This window comes from Xenopus tropicalis, chromosome 1 (genome assembly GCF_000004195.4).
Source record: "Xenopus tropicalis strain Nigerian chromosome 1, UCB_Xtro_10.0, whole genome shotgun sequence".
Taxonomy (NCBI): Eukaryota; Metazoa; Chordata; class Amphibia; order Anura; family Pipidae; genus Xenopus; species Xenopus tropicalis.
In genome coordinates, this window is record NC_030677.2 from 197,277,568 (window position 1) to 197,299,186 (window position 21,619).

General features: G+C 41.1%; 1 protein-coding gene across 2 annotated transcripts in view; it reads right to left on the bottom strand.

The window, feature by feature from the left end:
• Nucleotides 1-1,515: 1,515 nt before the first annotated feature.
• Nucleotides 1,516-21,619, bottom strand: part of egflam (EGF-like, fibronectin type III and laminin G domains) — a 72,545-nt gene continuing 52,441 nt past the window's right edge. Inside the window, exons 8-23 of one of the 2 annotated variants that reach the window (XM_002938190.5) lie at nucleotides 19,494-19,606; nucleotides 18,119-18,497; nucleotides 16,116-16,216; nucleotides 15,081-15,181; nucleotides 13,808-13,952; nucleotides 13,404-13,593; nucleotides 13,196-13,321; nucleotides 11,940-12,183; nucleotides 10,533-10,644; nucleotides 8,649-8,765; nucleotides 7,941-8,121; nucleotides 6,073-6,151; nucleotides 5,519-5,662; nucleotides 4,467-4,550; nucleotides 4,073-4,176; nucleotides 1,516-2,595 (exon numbers count right to left, since the gene is read on the bottom strand). In XM_002938190.5, coding sequence (XP_002938236.3) covers nucleotides 2,441-2,595; nucleotides 4,073-4,176; nucleotides 4,467-4,550; nucleotides 5,519-5,662; nucleotides 6,073-6,151; nucleotides 7,941-8,121; nucleotides 8,649-8,765; nucleotides 10,533-10,644; nucleotides 11,940-12,183; nucleotides 13,196-13,321; nucleotides 13,404-13,593; nucleotides 13,808-13,952; nucleotides 15,081-15,181; nucleotides 16,116-16,216; nucleotides 18,119-18,497; nucleotides 19,494-19,606 — 2,375 coding nt within the window. In that variant the 3' untranslated portion in view covers nucleotides 1,516-2,440. Of the gene's footprint in view, nucleotides 2,596-4,072; nucleotides 4,177-4,466; nucleotides 4,551-5,518; nucleotides 5,663-6,072; nucleotides 6,152-6,198; nucleotides 6,913-7,940; nucleotides 8,122-8,648; nucleotides 8,766-10,532; nucleotides 10,645-11,939; nucleotides 12,184-13,195; nucleotides 13,322-13,403; nucleotides 13,594-13,807; nucleotides 13,953-15,080; nucleotides 15,182-16,115; nucleotides 16,217-18,118; nucleotides 18,498-19,493; nucleotides 19,607-21,619 lie in introns of those variants that run through there. The other variant, XM_031894525.1, reaches the window with a different exon arrangement.

Genomic DNA, 21,619 nt, shown 5'->3' on the forward strand with positions numbered 1-21,619 from the left:
TCAATATATCTTGGTAGAATAGATCAACTTACTAATATTTCAATTCAAAATTCAAAAAATTGAATTTGCTGTGGGGCCCAGTAATATCAAGTTTTGCCACTATTATTAGGATGGATGAGAAGGATGGGGGCGAGGTGGCTGACCGGGTTGCCTAGGGCGCCCGGTTGGCTTGGCCCACCCCTGACCATGTGATTTAATATGTGAATTATGATTTTGGAAGCCATGTTTTAGCTTAGACAAATACAGTTCTTAAAGAAGAACTAAAGCCTAACTAAAGAAGTAGGGCGGAAATGTTGTACATTATGTTTTGTGCTTCTGTACCAGCCCAAGGCAACCCCAGCCCTTTAGCAGGGAAGGTCTGTGCCCCCAAAGATGCCCCTGTAGCCCCCCATCTTCTTTTCTGCTGATTCCCTGCACTGAGCTTAGGGGCCCACACAATACAATGTGGATTAGTAATTCATTCACATTACATGGCAGCTCAGAAACCAGTGCATTCTGCATTAGAACGGAATAATCAGCCCTGTAGCTTCAGCTTCTATGATTAAGGAGCCATATTTTCTGCTTAATGATCACCCCAGATGTGAGAATATTCCATGTCACCGACACTGCCCCCCCCCCCCGCCTTGTTCCTTTAGTAGAATCCCATCACTAACATGGCATCCCGTGCCTGTATTATATTAGAGACATTGGACAAAATGTTGGTTATTATAGCAAAATTGTTGGTAAACCCTCTCAGGCTAGATTTAGATTTTCTTCCAGCTGGTTATGTGTTACCAACACTAAATAAAGTCTCAGGCGACTTGCATGTAAGTGTTAAGCACAAGGTAGGATCTGTTATCCAGAAACCCATTCAGTAACCCATTAGTACTCCATAAATCAGCAGTTAGTGCCATTAGTGTAGCAGTTATGCAGCCCAGAGACACACCTACCTGTTATAGTGTAGTTTGTTCTGCAAGGGCAATGTAAATATTCCTATCAATCCCCTTAACCTGGGTCCACATCCTCAGGTCTGACCAAGTTCACCAGATCAAGTGGGAGAACCACTTGATATACAGAAGGACGGAATCAATGGCCAAATGGAATAACCAACACAACTGAACAGAATCTGCTTGAATGAGAGGTTTCAAGCCCATTCGATGACCAGATATCAGTCTGTTTGATTTCATATGATTGTATTTGCCTATAGATACCCAACCACATTTTGGAATTAGCTTCCGCTTTTGAGCATCTCAGCCCTCTTCTCTTGTCATTCAGAACTGCTAGGTGTTCATTCAGAGGTCAATATTTTTGGCCAAGCACCATTAATTTGTAATATCTAAACTGGGAAAGTTTCAGAAAATTCCCGGTGTTCTGTTGAACACAACAAATGAAGTACAATGCTTCCATTTGCTTCGGAGAACCCATCCAGAGTGTCATTCCAATAAAACAAAAGCTGGACTGGTTGGAACCGTCTCTCTTCTTTACAGAACGTTTGAACAACAGAAAATATCAAAGAAGCCAAAAGAACGTCAACAGTTTAGAATAAAGCAAAGAAATAAGTATTTACTTTAAAAAGCAAAAAGTGAGAAACTTTAATGTGCATGATTAACACTGACCTGAACATTCTCAGCCCTTGAGGCCAAGTATAAATAAAATAAATTAGCAAAAGGGGGAAAAAAACTTATCAGAATGAATGTTCTCTAAAATAACTTCATTACCTGCAACAACAACCGACCCCTGCTACAAATAAACCACAGTGAATACCGCTCAGTGTTTTTGTGATTCCTGTTGGACATGCTGGGTCCCCAAACATCGGTTCTTGGCTGCTGGTAGACATTCTGGAATTTTCCATTGGTTTTCTTTGGTTCTGTTTGGATGCATTAATGCAATAGAAAAGAAATCGAGTCTCCCCTTTTGAAATGATGTCACGTAAAAACATCCATCCAGTAAAATAGTAAACTGGCATCGTTTCTAGATGGACTGGAAAAAGTTACCTACTAGACCATTATGTCTCTAATAATAAGTCACAGGTTTTGGATTCTTCATAGCTACAGGTGCGTTGTGCCAAAGGCATGAACCACCTATCTCTAGTCACTTTCCCTTCTGTCCGTATGCACTTGGTAAACAAGCTTTGCCCAATTCCACAAGAATCACGTGGGACTCATTGAAGGCAGAAGACACCTAGATGGGAGGAACAACTCAATGGAACATTTGCGGTAGGAGAAAGGCACACGTTTCTCTCACTTTAGTCCTGTAATTCTAAAAGATCTTCACTTTAAAAATCCTAGAAAATATTACACTTGGTTTATAAAAGTGAATAAAGGGTAAAATCTTGGTTTTTGGTTCCTGTCTTGGGTTCTTCAGGAATGACCTTCAGGCTGCCAAGCATCCTCAGAGTGCAAAGTCTTCCACTGTTCCAGGAGTGGAAGGAAAAGGGAAATTTACCCAATTTGGATTGTTTTCATTTTGTTCCACAGGTGTTTATATTTTTCCCATCATTTGCATCTGCAACCAGTGAAATATGGAAGTCTGTAGAGAGTGTGAAGTGGGAGATGCAGCCTATCAGGCCCCTCAAATACTGACGGTTTGTATGCAGAGCTATTTCCTTCATGCCACCTAGGAGACAAAAATGCAGGAGGTTGGGTATTACAGGAGCTCATGAGATTAATTCACTGCCCGCAAATACCCCATCAGAAATAGATAACCACCGTGCCATAATCAGGGGTGTTTGTACCCTGCTCAATCAGCTCTCATTGTGGCTTAGTATAGTTGTCATTTGTTTGGGTTGTACTTAGACTTGCTTTCTCCTCTCCTTTCTCCTTACCATGATCTCCCTTATATATTCTACTGCCACATCAGTCTTTTTGTATACAGGTATAGGACCCGTTATCCAGAATGCTCGGGACCAAGGGTATTCCGGATAAGGGGTCTTTCCATAATTTGGATCTCCATACCTAAGGTCTACTAAAAAAATCAATAAAACCTTAGTCAAACCCAATAGGATTGTTTTACATCCAATAAGGATTATTTATATCTTAGTTGGAATCAAGTACAGGTACTGTTTTATTTCTACAGAGAAAAAGGAAATCATTTTTAAAAATTAGAATTATTTGCTTATAATGGAGTCTATGGGAGACAGGCTTTCCATAATTTGGAGCTTTCTGGATAACGGGTTTCCGGGTAAGGGATCCCATACCTGTATTTCCTTTTTATCCAAATGTATCTGCTGTCAGTAGACCCAGCCGGACCATGGTAACCAATGAGCAAGCTGGTAACCCTTAATATGAATTTAAGTGACCAGTAGAACAGCCTTTCCATGTAAAGTGTCCTAGCCATCAAGTGCCTTCCTTATTCTACATCTAAAATGTCTCCTGTGATAGCCACCTACGGGTCAGGGCAATCTCCACTCTCTGTAAAGTGTGGCTCGCTCTTTAGCTCAAAGAAATGCTGCTTTCCTTTGTTTTCTATCTTACTTGTTGAACTTTCAAACCCAGCTATCCCTCAATGAAGAAGTTAGAACGCCCCCTGTTGGCACTTTCATGCATCAAACATTCTAACTGTTGCATTGGCTACAGGTTTGACAATCCCTGTGAATTTTTCTATTGCACTTATTGTATTTTACCTTATATGCCCTGTGTCCTTTGTTCTCTACTGTACAGCGCTGCGTACATAAGTAGCGCTTTATAAATAAAGATATACATACATACATTCTTGATAATCAACTAGGATAATTCTGTTATAAATGATAATAGATACAAAATGGTGCCAAGCTATTCTTTTTTCCCAAGAAGGTATGTTTGGCTCCACTTCATCATCACTTCACCATGTCCCTCTCTACATTAATAGAACTTTCAAAGCTCAGTGTATGGACTGTGTCTCTTTGGATGGTGTATCCATATGATCCCACAAAATAGATGCCTAACTAGAGTCTTTAGTGGCCAATCACCATTATTAAGCCTCTTCCCTTTACATATTTATATGAATGGATACTGATAGCCCAGGGCCACTGGCCAATTCAAAGAGGTGTTTTCACTATAGCAGAAAACTGATTGTGTATAATTCAAACTGTCCCTGGAACTTGACTGGCACTTACCAACATAGAGGGCTCCATTAATGTTCAGTTGACGCATAAGACCTGGTGATTTCCCAGTTATAGCACCATAGTCATCCACTGTAACCTTTCCAGTCTGACCATCCCTAAAATTAAACATGTACATTGTTAAAAGGCTTTTCAAAAAATATATATATACCAGTATATATTTATTATCCAAGATAATGCTTTCGAATGAGACTGGAGTAGGTAGAATGACTGATAAGTCAATGTTTAGATATATGTGTAACCTTTTGGAGTGCAATGCTGTAAGCAAAGGGGGGGAAAATGCATGAAACCCACTGCTCTAAAGCATTCATGAATTGTAAAAAATAGAAAGAACCATTGCATGATCTACAGCTTACAAGACAACTCCATGAGCAAAATGTTCCCTTACCGTACAGCCTTTACTCTGTGCCATCGTCCATCATTGAAAGAGCCATTGACCACAATAGAGGCCATGCCACTGCCAAGGTTATAGCTGCATCCGTGAGAAAGAACAGGAAAAAATACACTTAGCTTTTCTATGTCTTTAATGTATTTATAATAGAAAATTACATCCTGACCACTAACTTTGCACCTAACTTCAACCATTTTTTATTTTTTTGAACCACAGTATTTGTTATTCTTTAGCAATATCCTTTTCAGACCAAATACCCAATATGCTGGGGAATTGGGAAATGAGACTGATGTGGTCAGCTGCTGTAGCCAATGAGATACCTAGGGATCCAGTATGTTGGCACATACTGAAATAGGCATGACTTGGGTTGTAAATGATAAGGATATTTAAAGTCACCAAGGAGTTCCATGGCCATATAAAGGCACAAAGCTGAAGGAAAGAGCTTTTCTACAAGTCATGGTGACTAATGGCCAGGGGGTACATTATTTCACAGAAGTTTCAGTGAGTCATGTGACAGAAATTACATCACCAAGTACCATTTATAATAATTTATCATACAGACTATTATATATAAATATGTATATATTACTGGAAGTAAGACTAGGGGGCACATTTACTAATCCACGAACGTCTGAAAAGCGTCCAAATGCGTTTTTTTCGTAATGATCGGTATTTTGCGACTTTTCCCCGAATTGTCGCGAATTTTTCAAGTGCTCAATACGAAAAAGTCGCGACAATTCGCGAAAGTCGTAATGGCTATGCAAAAGTCGCAACAATTCACGCAAGTCATAATGGCTATGAAAAAGTCGCGACAATTCACGAAAGTCATAATGGCTATGAAAAAGTCGCGACAATTCACGAAATTTGTATTGGCTATGAAAAAGTCGCGACAATTTACGAAAAAGTCGTAACGGCGACGAAAAAAAACGCAAAAAAATACGAAAAAGTCGCAAAATGTTCATTTTCCAATCCGAAGTTTTCGGATTCGTGGATTAGTAAATCAGCCCCTAGGAGTAACATTTAGCAATCTCACATATAAGCATTATTACCTGAAAACAATGTTTCCCTGCTGGATCCCCAGGGAAATGAAATCAGTGTTGGCCTTAATCGGGCTGTCCCCCCTCCACATCAACAAACCATCTTTCACTGTCGTCTTAAATCTCATAAATAGGTTGGATCGGGAGCCTGAAACTCTGGAAAAAAAAATGATAAGTAATGAATAAAGCCTGTCACAGCTTTGGTACCACCAAGAGGTCTTATAAACCTAATGGAACCAACCTGCTGATTTTCATTTTTTAAAAGGTGTGAATTGAGTTTTTTTTTTTTTTGCATTGGGTCTATTGAGACTGCCTTTTATTATCCTTTATTTATATAGAACCAAACTGGTATGCAACTCTGTATCAGGATCATCAATGGTTTAGCTCAGTTGCTGCCCCAATGAAGCTTACAATCCATGTCTATGACGTAGTACCATTAGGGCACGAAACACGTAAGGCCATTGGGTTTGTATCTTGTTATACATATAATGATAAAACTTTTTCGATACTATACAATGTTTATGTTGACATGGAATGTTATTAGATTAGTAAGTATATACTGTTACCTTTTGAGAATATCTCGGTTGTCGTATATGAGATAACTGCGACCAATAAACTGTGGGATTTCAATTGCTTCTGTAATGACTGAAAAAAAAATGCAAGAGAGCTCCATTAAAATGTTCCTGCTCCATCTAAAGAGAAATTGTATTGGCTCCATAAACATTCACATATAATTGACCATAGGTGCTTCCTGGGGTTCCAAGAGTGTAGAAGGCCCAGTGCTGGCTCCTAATAAAGACACAATATCAGTATGTATCCAAAACTGGTTATTTTCCCTAATGTCAGAGGGGACCCTAAAAATAATATTGCTGTAGGACCCAGTAACCTTGTTCCCTACTTAGAAGCCCCTGTACTACATAGGGTATAAATCTCTAGGTTCTTCAGATCACAAGAAACAGAATTGCAGTGTGGAGGCCTGCACGGAATCATTATGTGAGAATACCAGATCACTGTTGGTAATAATATCCAATTTCCTTGTACATGATGGTTTGTAAAGGTTAATTTAGCTGTGCTGGGCTGGAGGCAAACTATTTAGCAGTTCTGCTGCCTGTGCATGCTGGGAGATGTACTTCAGAAATGGCTAAAAGGCCACAGGTTGGGCACCAAAGATATCTCATCTTGGCCCGTGGTCTCCATTTTGCTCTCCTGTACCTGCTATACCTACACTTCCTATCTGCAGCTCATGCTCCCCATGGCTTTATCACAGCAGAGGGCAGTCTCCACTCTTCATCCCTTTAAAGACAGCTCTGGGCTTCTACCCAAATCTACTAAAGGTTTCCAGAGTTTCCCTAGTAGCCGGGGTGACATATCACAATACTTACTATTAATGCAGTAATTTCCACACTCTGCCACATGCCAGCAAAAAAGACAGAACATTAGCATTCAGCATATGAAATCGTGTCTTGTCAAACTGAGAATTAACCATGTCTCTGTTATACAACACAACCATTTCTGACACAAAATAAGCCTGTCCTAAGCCACTAGGGCTTCTGTAGCTACAGGGAATGCCTTACAGGAGAAGGAAAGGTAAGAACTAAGTAAGCTTTATCAGAAAGGTCTATGTAAATACAGCCACAGTAATGCTACACTGAGTCCTCTATCAAAAGAAACAAAGGATTTATTTTCTTCTTTTTTGTAAACATGTTCTTCTGTGTCAGACTTCCTTCTCTCAGAAAAGTCCTTCAGGGCAAGGGCAAAAGTCTGTGCAGCTCTCTCCTCTCTCCCCTCCCCCTTCTTTCTCTCTCTGTGTAATTTGAGCTACCAGCAGCTAGAGCTGCAACATGGAAGCTACTGAGACCAACCTAAAATGGCAGCTGCTATCTTAAACAAACAGAGGGAGCTTCTAGGAAAGCTTTCTGCAGAATAAAAATATTGTTCTAGGTGGCACTAATGTGGCTAATCTATTGGCAGTAAAATGCCAAAATGCCTTTCCTTCTCCTTTAAGCTGGCCATACACCAAGAGATCCTCTTTTTGGCAAGGTCAACGAAAAGTGGAATTTTACCAATTTGGCCTTGATCTAAACATCTGGCCTCTAGAATAGAAGTCTATAGGGACTTCTTGGTAGAAGCCCACATCAGCGAGTAAATGAGGTTCTTGCTTGAAGAAATTCCAAACTTGCCCAATAGATTTCTGGCCTATTTTGGGACAGTGAATGGGCAGGTTGTTGTTTTGCCCCATGCACTAATCAATAAGCCACTGACTCTGCTGGAAACTCTTATGGGTCTGTGTCTGGCCAGCTTTAGGCAAGCAATACAGTCAGATATAAAAACACAAACATCCATAAAATTATATAATTTAGAATATAAGAAAATACAAATAAATCTCTGTAGTACATTTGTTTTAGAATAAACATGAATTCCCTTGGTGACTTACCTTTTTGACAGTTCTTTCCATCAAAGCCTAAAGGGCAATCGCATTCATAACTATCATGCTGGGGCCTACAGCTCCCTCCATTTGCACAGGGTATGTTAGCGCACGGATGGTTTGCATTTTCCAGATTGACTCCAGAACTCAAGCCCTGTATCAGGCTAATGATCCGGTCATTAAGTACGAGCTGCGCACAAAATACAAAGAGAAACAAGACTTTGAGAGAACACAAAGAGAAACAAGGCTCTTTTATGAAAATATTCAATATAGAATAAAGGTAATATTGTATTTTGTAGCTGTTATCACCTTTATTCACCCCCCAGGGTCACTGTATGTTCTAGATAAGAATATTCTGACCTGCAGTGACTCGTGGCCTACTCATACAGGCCGTTAAACACCAATCAATGGCACACTGGGAGGTTAAGAATATGTTGCTGCATATTATGAAGTGTTTCCCCTTAGCAGGACATATAGTGGAGGGGGTGCTAAACTGAAGGCCATTTTATGGTCAGATTTCAGATGCACTATGTGTTATGCTTCTGGGCCTAGTATATGATGATCGTTAGGATACTTGGTATGTATCACAACAACAATGGAAATCAGCTTATATTTTATTCCCTGCGCCCACTAACACGTGTAATATTTAGCTCCTATTAAGAAGAATGGACTTCTCATCCAACTGACTTAGCACAGTGTCCAATTATATTCACTTACCTTCTGGATGCTCCCAGTGAAAGGCTTAAGCACTCCCGAGTTCTTTTTCACGGTATCATAATCAGGAACCCCACCGATGAAGAGATCAGTGTTGCACTTAATCTGAGTGAACCCTCCCTAAAACATAAAGAATATTATGTCATGGAACATATAAGGAGAATTTGTTTCTGGGTTTTCTTCTTCCAAAAATGCTGGGACAGGTTTAAAATCCCAACTATTAGTCTGTTAGAGATATTCCCATGTCAGTAGGCCAGTAGCTATAGTGTGGTCTACTCTATCCACTGAATGAATATCTACCACGCATAACACATGGGTAATCTGGGACCACAGAGTCAATAGCAACAGTTTCAGCAGGAGTTACAGTTCACAATATGTATTTATTTATTTTTCTTAGTTATGACGGTATTTGGCCGTACAGTATCGATATTAGGGATGCACCAAACCCAGTTTTTTAGGTTCGACCGAACCCCCGGATCCTCCCTGACAGATTCTGGTGAATACTGAACCGAATCCGAATCCTATATGCTGAAATCTTTTCTTTCTGCATCATCGGAAATCCTGGCGGGGGAGGAGAGACTAAAACATTGATGTTACAAATTGTAACAACTTCTCCACAGCTTACAGGCAGCATGCAGGAACTACATAACCCACAATGCATTGTACTGTAATGTTCCTTTCCTTATTGACAGCATGTGTGCAGGGAATTGTGGGATTGGGAGGATGCAGGCTGAAGGCAGGCTGAGGACAGGCGACTACTATTACATTTTATTTGAGTCTCAAAGTAGTCAGCCAGATCAGCAGGGGAACAGGGGGCGGGGCTTAGGGAACTGTTCCAAACCGTCAGGAAACGGCTGCATACTTTCAATTGATGTATATTGCAAAGTTGCTTGAAATTGTGTTTTCTTTTCAAAAAGTTGTGTTTGGGTGCAGTTCCCCTTTAATAAACACCAGTAGTACTACATAAGAATGAAGCTCTGTACTCCCGCTCTCTAGGGACTATGTAAAGAGACAGACTTAAATAGAAGAAGCTTTTTTTAAGGACCCCCATTGACATCTAAGAGCCAACAAGAATAAATAAATGATTTCCACTTGCCATTACAAACAAACTCCTCTTGGTACGTTATGTCATTAGTGGCTTAGTTCCCCGTGTCACAGACAAACACACTTGTAGCCAATTAGAAAGAGGATTTAAACTCTGGATTCCAATGTGTCCCACTTTAAGAGCATTAATCATACAGAGACAGCAGGGCTGGGGAACTCGCTATGAAGAACAACATGGGATTGCTCTGAGCACTTGGGAGTCGGAAGCAGCACGGAAACATAATAACACGGATTGAATGATCACATCATTGTAATCTACAAATACTTTTTTCAGCATATCCTGCCATATTAAACATGATTTGGCTACAGAACCATGTAGGAGTCCAAGAACAGCTTAATATAGACACCGCCATTTTTTCTTATGTTGCGCTATCTTTTAGCATAGATATGCTGCAAACTAGGGACATGTACTGTACATTTGCTCTAGGTATTATTGATCCCAAGCTGTGGGCTCAGTAATTAATCTCACACCAGTGATATGTTCATATGTTCCTTGTTACGGGCGATGAGGAGAATGGAGCAGGGAGGTGTCATGGCCACAGGAGATGTTTGTTAGCTGTAAGGGCAGGTGGGTAATGCAGTTCCATGCCATGGGTGGTTATAGTGAATGTCTGCTTGCTTGGGTTTGAGAAAGGTTTTAGAAGAGAGAGAATGCATAGTTATGATTCACTATGGCTTAACCTATCAATTTGCATCCCTGATAACTGAATATATACATTGCTATATGCACTGTTAGTAGATATACTGTAGGTTAGTCAAAGGAAAGTGAAAATGGGCTCCAACCTCTGAGATTCCATACACTTGCTTTTGGTTGTCCACTTGTAAGATCCCATTTCTGGCCGTGCGTGAGAACCGCAGCTCGTGCCATTGGCCGACTGTAACTGGTTTCTCAGTCCTGATTTTTGTAGATAAAATAGAGAAAATACTAAACATATGGAAACCTATGTTACAAATGTATTGGAAAAAAACAGGACATCATGTCATTGCCTCTAACACAATGGTTTTCAGAGTTTTTGGTTCAAGTGTCCCTTGAGGAGACCACCTCATACATATGCAAATAGACAAAAGGAATTCTGAAAATTCACAGTTTATCCTATAGGCTAAAGCTCACCCAATGGGTTATAAAGCAGAAGCCAGGACAATAGCTGATCAGATTCCCAACTACAGACTGTTGGGGCTCATCAGTGTAGTGCAGGGTTTTCTGATCAGCTTAGGTAGAGCCAGGAGTGGGGATTCACGAACAAATCGATACGGTTGAGGAGACCGCCTCATACGTATGCAAATAGACAAAAGGAATTCTGAGAACTAATCCTGAAGAGCTCCAAGAAGGGTGAAACCGGTCTGTAGTTGGGAATCTGATCAGCTATTATCCTGGCTTCTGCTTTAGAACCCAGTGGGTGAGCTTTAGCCTATAGGACAGGGATCCCCAACCTTTCTTTCTCGTGAGCCACAGTCAAATGTAAAAACTTGGAGAGCAACACAAGCACCATAAAAGTTCATGGAGGTGCCAAATAAGGGCTGTGATTGGCTATTAGGGGCCTCTATGCACCCTATCAGCTTACAGGGGCTTTATTTGGTAGGAAATCTTGTTTTTATTCAACCAAAACTTGCCCCCAAGTCAGGAATTCAAAAATAACTCCCTGGTTTGGGGGCACTGAGAGCAACATCCAAGGGGTTTGTGAGAAACATGTTGCCCCCGAGCCACTGGTTGGGGATCACTGCTATAGGATAAACCCATGTAAATGGGATTTTCTTGGAGCTCTTTGGGATTAGTTCCCAGAATTCCTTTAGTGAGTAATTTGACAGAAAAAATGGTGATAGAGGATCTGCCAAGTATGCCACTAGCCTCAGCTTATGGATATATAAAACACTACTGTGTGGCCATTCAGCCATTGTTCCAAGAATATCTAGACAAGCAAATACTATAAATGTTGTCTCCAAATCACAGCCTAACTGTTCTTATTATATAAGCCTAACTGGGCTGACACAGAGCAGATAGGGGCTTCACAGAGCAGATAGGGGCTTCACAGAGCAGCGTTTGCTAGAAAGATGGGGGGACGTAGGATGTAAGTCAAGCTGGGGACAAGAACATTTATATCACTATTGCCACATGGTTGGCCCTTCAGTTGTTGCTCAAATACGATTCCCAGCAATGATATGAATATTTTCAAATGAATATTTGTTACATACCTGATCACTGCGGTCCCTGAGCCACAGTCGAAGCGGAACACCACATAGCCATTGACCATGGTTAGAGATATAAAGTCTTTGCTGTCTGTGTCGTAGCTGTAGAGTATGGTACCATCCTCCATGTCTGGACGAAACGTCATGTCAAACTCCATGAAAGAAAGATAGTGATGAGGTTCTAAGGGCCACCTTGCCGATGCAAAGGAACGGGCTGATTCATTGAACTGAGGAATCGCCAGGGTGAAGGCTAAAAAAAATTAAAAAACAGAGGAAACATTATAACTGGAATGCAGAACAAATACACTAATCAATTATATCCTGATTAATGGTGATTTATATTAGTTTTTATTGCTGCTTAGTGACACCACTTGTGGGCAATGAGAGCCTTGCCCCTCACATAGGGCTTGGAGCAATGACATGGGCTCAGCCTGAAGGCCTTAGTCTAAAGTTTGGGAAGAAAGCCTATATCTCCTATATACACCCTAAAGCCCAACTGGAGGGTAAGTTGTAGGGAGATTTGGGGCTCTATATGTTCTTGTAACTATGGTTGGATGGCTGATACGCTGATATTTCCCTGCAATGAGCTAAGTGGGCCCTTACAAAAGGTTGGATCTCCAAGGGGGACTTGCAACCACCGCCTCCTACGCTACAATCCCTATCTAATAAATCTCTTTTAGCTCATATAAGAGCTTGGCTCCTAAACTACTTGAGCCACAACCTCTGGCTTCTTTAGCCCTTATACATAACAAATGTTTTCTTTCCAGGAATAATCTATTACCCAGCACTGGAAAGCCTATAATAAACAATAATGCTCCCTATTATTGGCATAATATTTCCTGTTTCTCAGCACATACAAACCATGCCTCCTGTTCATCAATCAACTATTCTCTTAATACTTAAATCACGATTCCTGTAACTGGAACCATCAATACTCAACAATCTATACCTTATATATATATAGTCTATATCCAAATAATGTTTGTACCATCAATGCGCTCACATGCTTATACCAATGTAATAAATGCATATGACTAGCACAGACAAATTGTTCCTGATAGGGCTAACTAGGAGAAGGAGAGATTTGGTGATAGGATAGCTATAAAGGGCACCTTGTGGCCCCAGCAAGGAATAGGGTGCCCAGAGGTGATTGTGTGCCAGTTAGGGAGATTAGTGTTTAGGTGTAGGTAAGTGAGAAGCTTGGGAACTGCCAGTCAAAGCATTTAGAAGAAGAAGGGGTAGGACAAGGGTAATTCATTTACCTTCCTCACAGTGGCGCCCCCGGAATCCAGCAGGGCAGAGACACAGGTAGGAATCAGCTGTTTTAGCTCTACATGTGCCCCCATTAAGGCAGGGAGCCTCATCACAGATGCCAATGCTGCAGTCACCTAAGGGTTGGGAACAAACAGATTCCATTACTTCAGTCCTTCAGATCTGGACATGATGAGGCTACTCGCCCTACTAACTCACCCACATCAGCTCCACTCAGAGCCTTTCCCAGGGGCCACTGTCTCATGTCAACACTCCTTCCATTTAAAGACAGAGACTGCACACACCCTTTAAAGCCACGGTTAGTCCCTGCTGATTTGACCAACCAGTAGACGCTGGGCGCCCCACCAATGTAGAAAGGCGTACGGAATGTGATTTTACTGTACTGCCCCTGAGGAGAGAAGGAAAAAGTAGCTCAATAACTGGTAGACGAGGATAAAATGCAGTTCTTCAAGCTTGATGGCTTTTTCTAACTAGGTTTTGGCTAGTCAGAGAACATTGAAGTCTTGAGATAGACTGAAGTTGTAAACTTCTAAATTTGTTATACTTTCCTAGATACCAGGAAAACTGACAATATATTTAGCAAACATCTCTATGACTCTGACCTGTGATTTTGCGGATATAGGGGAGCTGTTATCCAGCTGTAACCATCCGTTTGTTCCCTCCCGATACACACGCACGACGTGCCAGCTGCCCAGCTTGATTTTACGATCACTCGTGATTATTGCGGTGCCTGTGCCACAGTTAAACCTGGAAAGGGATGAGAGAGCCAGTTCAGCCGTGTTACCCCTGCCTCTCTGAATGCCCACGGTCTGATTCAATAATGGGCAGATTTATTACATAGTAAACATAGTATTACATAGAAAGCCAGAAGTAATGCATTCAGTGATCCAAAACAGTCATTTCCTACTGGCTTCGTTTCAGCAATGAACACTAATACCCACTGGAAACATTAATCCCCAATGCAAACTGCATGCACAATTGTTTTTCTAAAGTCCACAGATTAATGTAAAGTTGCTCAGAGTGCTCTTCTGAACCCCTTTGCAATTTGCAATATTCAATATTAGATAGTAACCAGAGGAGTTACGCGATATTCTGCTCAGAAAGTGGCGTTTGTTTCTGTTTCTGTCAACCACAGTCAGCCAAAGTAAACAGCAGGTGGTGCTGTTGTTTTAGATTCATGATATTAGCAGTGTAAAAACTGCTTTTTACACTGTTCTAACCATATTAATGCAAGTTATTACATATATTTTTAAATGAGCCCCTTATTACATTAATGTAATTAATGAGTCTTTAGGATTACCCCTGGGAACAATGAATACTGAATCCATAAAGCAGCAACAAAACATGGCATCTCAGATAAGGTTTTTTTTTGTGGACCCTGCTGATGACATGGAGGTGGGGGGTGCGGGACCAAAAAGGGTGGGTCTGTGACGCAAAATGGGTGGGGCTATGGTGCGCTGCTACACCATTGGTCAAAGAAGAGGGAGAATCAGATAGAAGGCAGTTCGAAAGTGGTATTGGCCAGGAAAGAGGGGAGATGGGGGGCAGAAGCTCAGGGGTGGGCTTAGGCTGACCAACTGGGGATTACGAATTAATTTATCAGCAAGTATATTGCCAGTAAACCGACCATGGCTCTGGCTGGTGGTCTACATGTTAGGGCTGTGAAACACCAGCCAGGTGGCAACCCTAATCTCAGTAGCGTAACCCAGTAGCGTAACAACACTGTGCCAACCCCCCTGCTGTATTCTGCCCCTCCCTGCAACCATGGGGACTGCTCCCTCTATAGTTACACCACTGCAGACCCCGCTAGAGTCTGGTGTGTTACTTCAGCTTCTTGGCTCATGGAAAAGAGCAACACTGGCCACACACACTTACCGGAACTGGATGCTTCGGCGAATGATTGCCACCGACATGAAATCTCCACGGCCGTACTCATTTTCCCCACAGTACAGCAGTAGGCCATCATCACTCTGAGCCTGAAGGCAAACATGGATATGTCAGTTTGCAGAATAATCAGGATTGATTTACAGAAACAGGGGCCCAATCAAGGGGGGCACATATATAAATCAGGGATGTGCAAAAGGCAGCCAATCAGATGTTGTTGACTACAACTCCAGGGCTGCAGGTTGGATATATCCATGTATGTAGTAAACATGCAACATAACATGCTCTTTGTTGTGTAAACCAGGGGTCCCCAACCAACGGTCCGGGGACTGGTGTCAGGCCATGTGCTGTGCTGAACCGGCCACCTCTGGCCCCAATTACCTGTGATCCCAACTGATGTGTTACACAGCCATGACAACAGCTATGCGAAGCCCAGGAAGATTTCTACTGATCACGACAAGGACCAAAGTACTTTATTAAGCTGTATGTAATAATAATACTAATAATAAAATGCATAATATAAAATTTAATAATTACATTTACGTCAAATATGTAATAATTAAATTATATACTATGCACTAGATGTGCCACCCCCCATCCCTTGTCCTTGGAAAAATTGTCTTGCTTGAAACCAGTCCATGGTGCAAAAAAGGTTGGGGACCACTGGTGTAAACTACAACTCTCCCTAAGAGACCCCTCTGATGCTGGTAGTCCAACGCAACTGCCCTCTACACCCTCCCCTTGAACCAGTCCAACTCAGTAATGGCCTTGAACCAGTCCAACTTAGCAATGGCCTTGAACCAGTCCAACTCAGTAATGGCCTTGAACCAGTCCAACTCAGCAATGACCTTGAACCAGTCCAACTCAGCAATGGCCTTGAACCAGTCCAACTCAGCAATGGCCTTGAACCAGTCCAACTCAGCAATGGCCTTGAACCAGTCCAAATCAGCAATGGCCTTGAACCAGTCCAACTTAGCAATACCCTTGAACCAGTCCAACTTAGTAATGGCCCTCTTGGTCACATACCCTGAATTCCAAAGTTATTTGAAATGTCTGATAGGAGTTCTTCAAGGGCTCAAAGGTCATGTACGAGTGCCCATAAAACTGGGGAAACTGCACATTTATATCTGGAAAGAAAGACAGATTGTTAGCTAAAGGATTGCTGGAGCTGGGCTCAAATCCCTATATTTCAATTATAAAATTAATCCTTAAAAAAAAAAAAAGCAGAATTGATCCAAGCCATAAGAATAGAAATGAAAACCCAGCGGAACCCAAGATGATCTTATGTGCAGTAGTGCATTGTAATATTCATACACACAATAAAGACTACAGACCTACAGATGGAGCATGAGGTTCCCTATGGAACAAGCATTATACTATCTGACTATTTCATGGGGGGGGGTTGAACTGCTCTTTAAGACTGCCCTGCACTACGGAATGTCACATTGGCCTAATTTGTACTACTCAGAGTTCCATACTGTACGTACATCATATCGCCATTGCCATTGCTTGCACACTGCTAATTAACCGCAAGCCTAATATAATTAGCCTACTAATGCAAGGCAGCAAAATACCAACATTAGATCAATACTCTACGTAATTGTGGGGTGGGGTACACCCTCTCAGTCTCCAGAATAAATACAGTCTGTTGGTTCTGTATGACCTTCCCTGCAGTGCTTATTGTACCCAATGTTTTACTTAAATCATAGAGTTATCATTTTGTAACTATTAACCCTATAGACAGCGACTGGTTATAGTGTCGAGCCGAAAGGGTCCGGTACACCTTGGGTTTTATTTATTTAGATATTTTATTAATAATAATCATATAGATTGTAAGCTCTACGGGGCAGGGATCTCCATCCTCTTGTGTCTTTGACTCTGCAACTGTATCTTGTATTCAGTTGTATTTATTGTTATACTTTGTATTTATCTATTATTATCTTAATAACCCCCTGTTTGTATTAATATATTCTACTGTACAGCGCTGCGTATACAAGTAGCACTTTATAAATAAAGATATACATACATACATATTTCTTATTATATTCTGTAACCAGCCACTAGGTGGAGCAAGCACCGTAAACCCCAGGTAAAATTCCTGGATATCTGGATATCTAAGAAACCAGCCCTCTCAGCAAATGTATCTACATAACATACAATAACTTGGCATGAAATGCTTCTAAAGACTTCCTAGCTAAGGGCACATGTGTTACTTTCTTTTACAGTGAAGAAAACACAATTTCATTCCCCCATCACCTTCATATGTCCACACAATGACACCAGTCCACAAGCTAGAACGGTTCTGTAAAGCCGATCTATCCTATCTATCTATCTATCTATCATCTATCTATCTATCCTATCTATCTATCTATCTATCTATCTATCTATCTATCTATCTATCTATCTATCTATCTATCTATCTATCATCTATCTATCCATCTATCTATCTATCTATCATCTATCTATCTATCATCTATCTATCTATCTATCTATCCATCTATCTATCTATCTATCTATCTATCTATCTATCTATCTATCCATCTATCTATCTATCTATCTATCTATCTATCATCTATCTATCATCTATCTATCTATCATTTATCTATCTATCTATCTATCATCTATCTATCTATCTACCTATCTATCTATCTATCTATCTATCTATCTATCATCTATCTATCTATCTATCTATCTATCTATCTATCTATCATCTATCTATCTATCTATCTATCTATCATCTATCTATCATCTATCTATCTATCTATCTATCTATCTATCTATCTATCTATCTATCTATCATCTATCTATCTATCTATCTATCTATCTATCTATCTATCTATCACCTATCTATCATCTATCTATCTATCATCTATCTATCTATCTATCTATCATCAATGTATCTATCTATCTATCTATCTATCATCTATCTATCTATCTATCTATCTATCTATCTATCTATCTATCTATCTATCTATATCTGCCCAGATTGTGATGGATGATTAATACATGATTATGGCAAATACTCTTACCATTCTCACAGGTCCCTCCAGCTTTCCCTAGGTTACAGTGGCACTGGGAGCCTCCACGGTCATAGTCATTAAGGCAGAAGCTATCTGCCGGGCAGAATGTTTCCTCACAAGTCAGATCAAAGAGCCTCGGGGGGAAGCCTGTGCCACGGTCTTTGGCCATTTTCGCTTTGGTGGCTTTAGCTGCAGTAGTAGTGGAGGCCATAGTTGAGGTTGTGGTTGCAGAAGTGGTCACTGGAGCCTTAGTCGAAATGGTAGAGGTGACTGTGGACACAGTAGATTTTGATGCCAATGGAATGATCTTTGTGTAAGTTCCTGGGGTCACCTTAGTATCAACCAGAACCTTTGTGCTTCCCGCTTTCCCAGAAGGAAGTGGTTTGAGCTGTACCAAGATCAAAATACAGAGATGTTACTTGATAACCAATTACCTGACAAGTGAGGTTGATACAGGCAGAGACCTATGTGAGACTATAGTATAGTATTAACTCCCACAAATTTGTCCCCTTCATCCCCAATGCACAGCCCCCCTTCCCCCCGGCCTCTTCCCAAATATATTCATTACAGCTTCTCCAGCTGCTCCCTTTGTCATGCCTTCATAGCTGTGTATCTGCACAGTGTGGTTGGTGGACGCCATCTTTGGCCAAGCTTCTTCTCTTCCTTGCCTTGGCCCCAGTCATCAGCGAGCAGCTGTATGCGCAACGGAAGCTAACCCATTGTCCTGGTCCAGTGTGCATGTTCTTGTTCACCAGTCATAGAGACCACAGTGAGAAATAGAAATGAGCTGGCCAAAGATGGTAGCCGCCAACACCACTGCACAGTTTTGAAGTTGTGAAGGTGGGACAAGGGAGCAGTCAAGTTAGGGAACCTGTGCTGTTGTTCGACAGGCGATCTCAGTGATCTTAGATCCCAGACAGCAGAAGGCCAAAAGGAAAAAGGCAGAACAGAACTTTAACCTCAAAGTTAGTTAGAAGACTACGCTCTGTATCCTAATGAAAGTGCTGTAGTGATGTAATCAGTTATAATCTGTGCTTAGTGATGTCACCTGTGTCACATTACTCAGTGGGAAAAAGCCATATTTAAAGCCACTCCAGACTCCAAAGACCTGTATAATTCACCCATGGCCTTGTACCTTATATTGTCATGTATCTCATTGGTGACTTGTAATATCCTTACTAATGGGCCATTCTATGCCAATTTATGTTACACATCACAGTAAATAACACCATTATTCCATATTGTATAATAAAGGGAAAAGGAACTGAAATGAAGGAAAGGAAACAAGGTAATATTCTTTAATGTGCCATTTAATATGATATAAACTATCTGTTGGTATCTGTTTACCTTTAAGTATCTTCAATGACTGGGTATTTCCACTTACCTCATCTATGTAGATATCATCATCTGAATCATCAGTCGTATAACCATCGTCATCACTTTTAGGGTCTGTCACATAACCTTCACCGTAGCTTCCAGACCCCAGTTCTTCTGTACCTACAGTGAGAGACAACACAAATGTCAGTCCTTTCTGCTTTGTTGGCTCAGTGCAGGGATCCCCAACCAGTGGCTCAGGGGCATCTCCCCCTTGGATGTTGCTCCCAGTGATCCCAAAGCAGGTCCTTAATTTTAAATCTCTGGCTTGGAAACAAGTTTTGGAAGCACAGAGACACAGCTTTACTCCAAGCAAGACTTCTGCAGGGCAGCAGTCCCCATGGAGTTACCAAATAGCCAATCACACCTCTTATTTAGCATCCTCAAGGTACTTTTTTCATGCGTATGTAGCTCACCAACACATTTACACAAGTAAAAGGTTGTAGATTCCTGGATTAGTGTGTTAACAAAATATAATGATGCTAATAAGTCAAGAGCAAATTTTTTCGCCAGGCATGGATTCGCAGCGAATTCCCACATTTCGCCATTGGGGAATTGTTTCTTGAAACTTCAGTGAAAATTCACCACAGAAAAATTTGTCGCGCGTCAAATTGGGCGCAGTAGCGTCAAAAAAAGAGCAGGCAACAAAAAAAAAAGACGCGGGCGACAAAAAAATTGTGCGACAAATTTTTTTCGCCGCTTCGCAAATTTTCTTGCTAATAAAACACTATGTATAAGCCGTTGCTCAGTAACTGTTACTATGATATCTTTGATAACAGGTGATGTACTCATTTGTACAGAACAGTCATCCAGATAATTAGTGATAAAATCAGCATCCCCTAATTATTAGGCCAATACTGAACCCTCATACCCATCTGTAGGTTCCATTCATCTCATTCCTGCATGGCCAGTTAGCAATTTATCTCTGAAGAAGAAGGTTATTAGGCTGTCAGGGAGTCCCCAACAAGGAGGTGCCATTTGCAAGTCTATATTTGCAAGTCTGTGATTGGCTAAAGAGTCAGTAGGGTTCTACATGCAGTTACTAGTTCCATAACACTTTGCAAGTGATTAAATAGGTCAGGCTAATTATAACTAGCGATGCGCGAAATGTTTCGCCAGGCATGGATTCACAGCGAATCTCCGTGTTTCGCCATTGGCGGATTGTTTCGCACAACGGATGAAAAAATTTGCAGCGGAAAAATTCACTGCCCGTCCAAAAATTGTCGCCGGCGTCAAAAAAGAATAGCCGCGGGCGACAAAAGAATAGTCGCGAGTGACAATTTTTTTTGCCGCACAACATTTTTGCCGTTTCATGAATTTTTCGCTGTTTCGTGGATCTTTTGAAAGATTCACGAATTTTTCGGCAAAGAGAAACGGAACAGATTCGCTCTTCACTGATTATAACTCGTGATTAACCAGGTGGTTTTGTAGATGTAGATAAACTGTATGGGGGCAGGCCATCACTACAACACTTGTCATACACCCATATATCAAATGTATTTCCCAGCTAAGCATGCAGGAGCTCACCAGTAGTCTTGGAAATGATAGGAGCCGGGATTCCTCTACCGCTCATGTGCAGAATGAGTGAATCTGTGTATCCATGTTTGTACCAAATTCTGCATGATCCAATCATTTACCCCAAGGGCCAACTGTATCACAAAGATGATACCAAGTGATAAACCATGTGGGCCACATCAATTGGAGGTTTACATTTGATAGTATGTATGGAAGGAGAGCACACTTTTCCCTATAGAATCTTTGGTTTCAACTTTTATAAACATCTCTTACAGCTGCAGAATTTCCAGATGCGTCGGGGTGGGGAACTCTCAAAATCAATATCAATGAGCAGTGAAACTGAATTCAATTACACTATCTATAATAGGGAATGCATTTGGCAAGGGCATAACGATTCCTTCAAAAGACTGATCGATGCATGCAACACGCACAGTGCCATTATATTTATGTTTCATATAACCTAGTTTTCAGATCAGCTGCCTTTTTACAATAGTTGCAACCGATTAAAAACTTTCCACTTGTGAAAGCCAAGTGCTCCAGGGCATGAAGGTAAATTAGTTGGAAACTTGTTGGGAATTAGGAATTTTAAACTGTGTGCGATGCAGCTATTTACATGCTGCA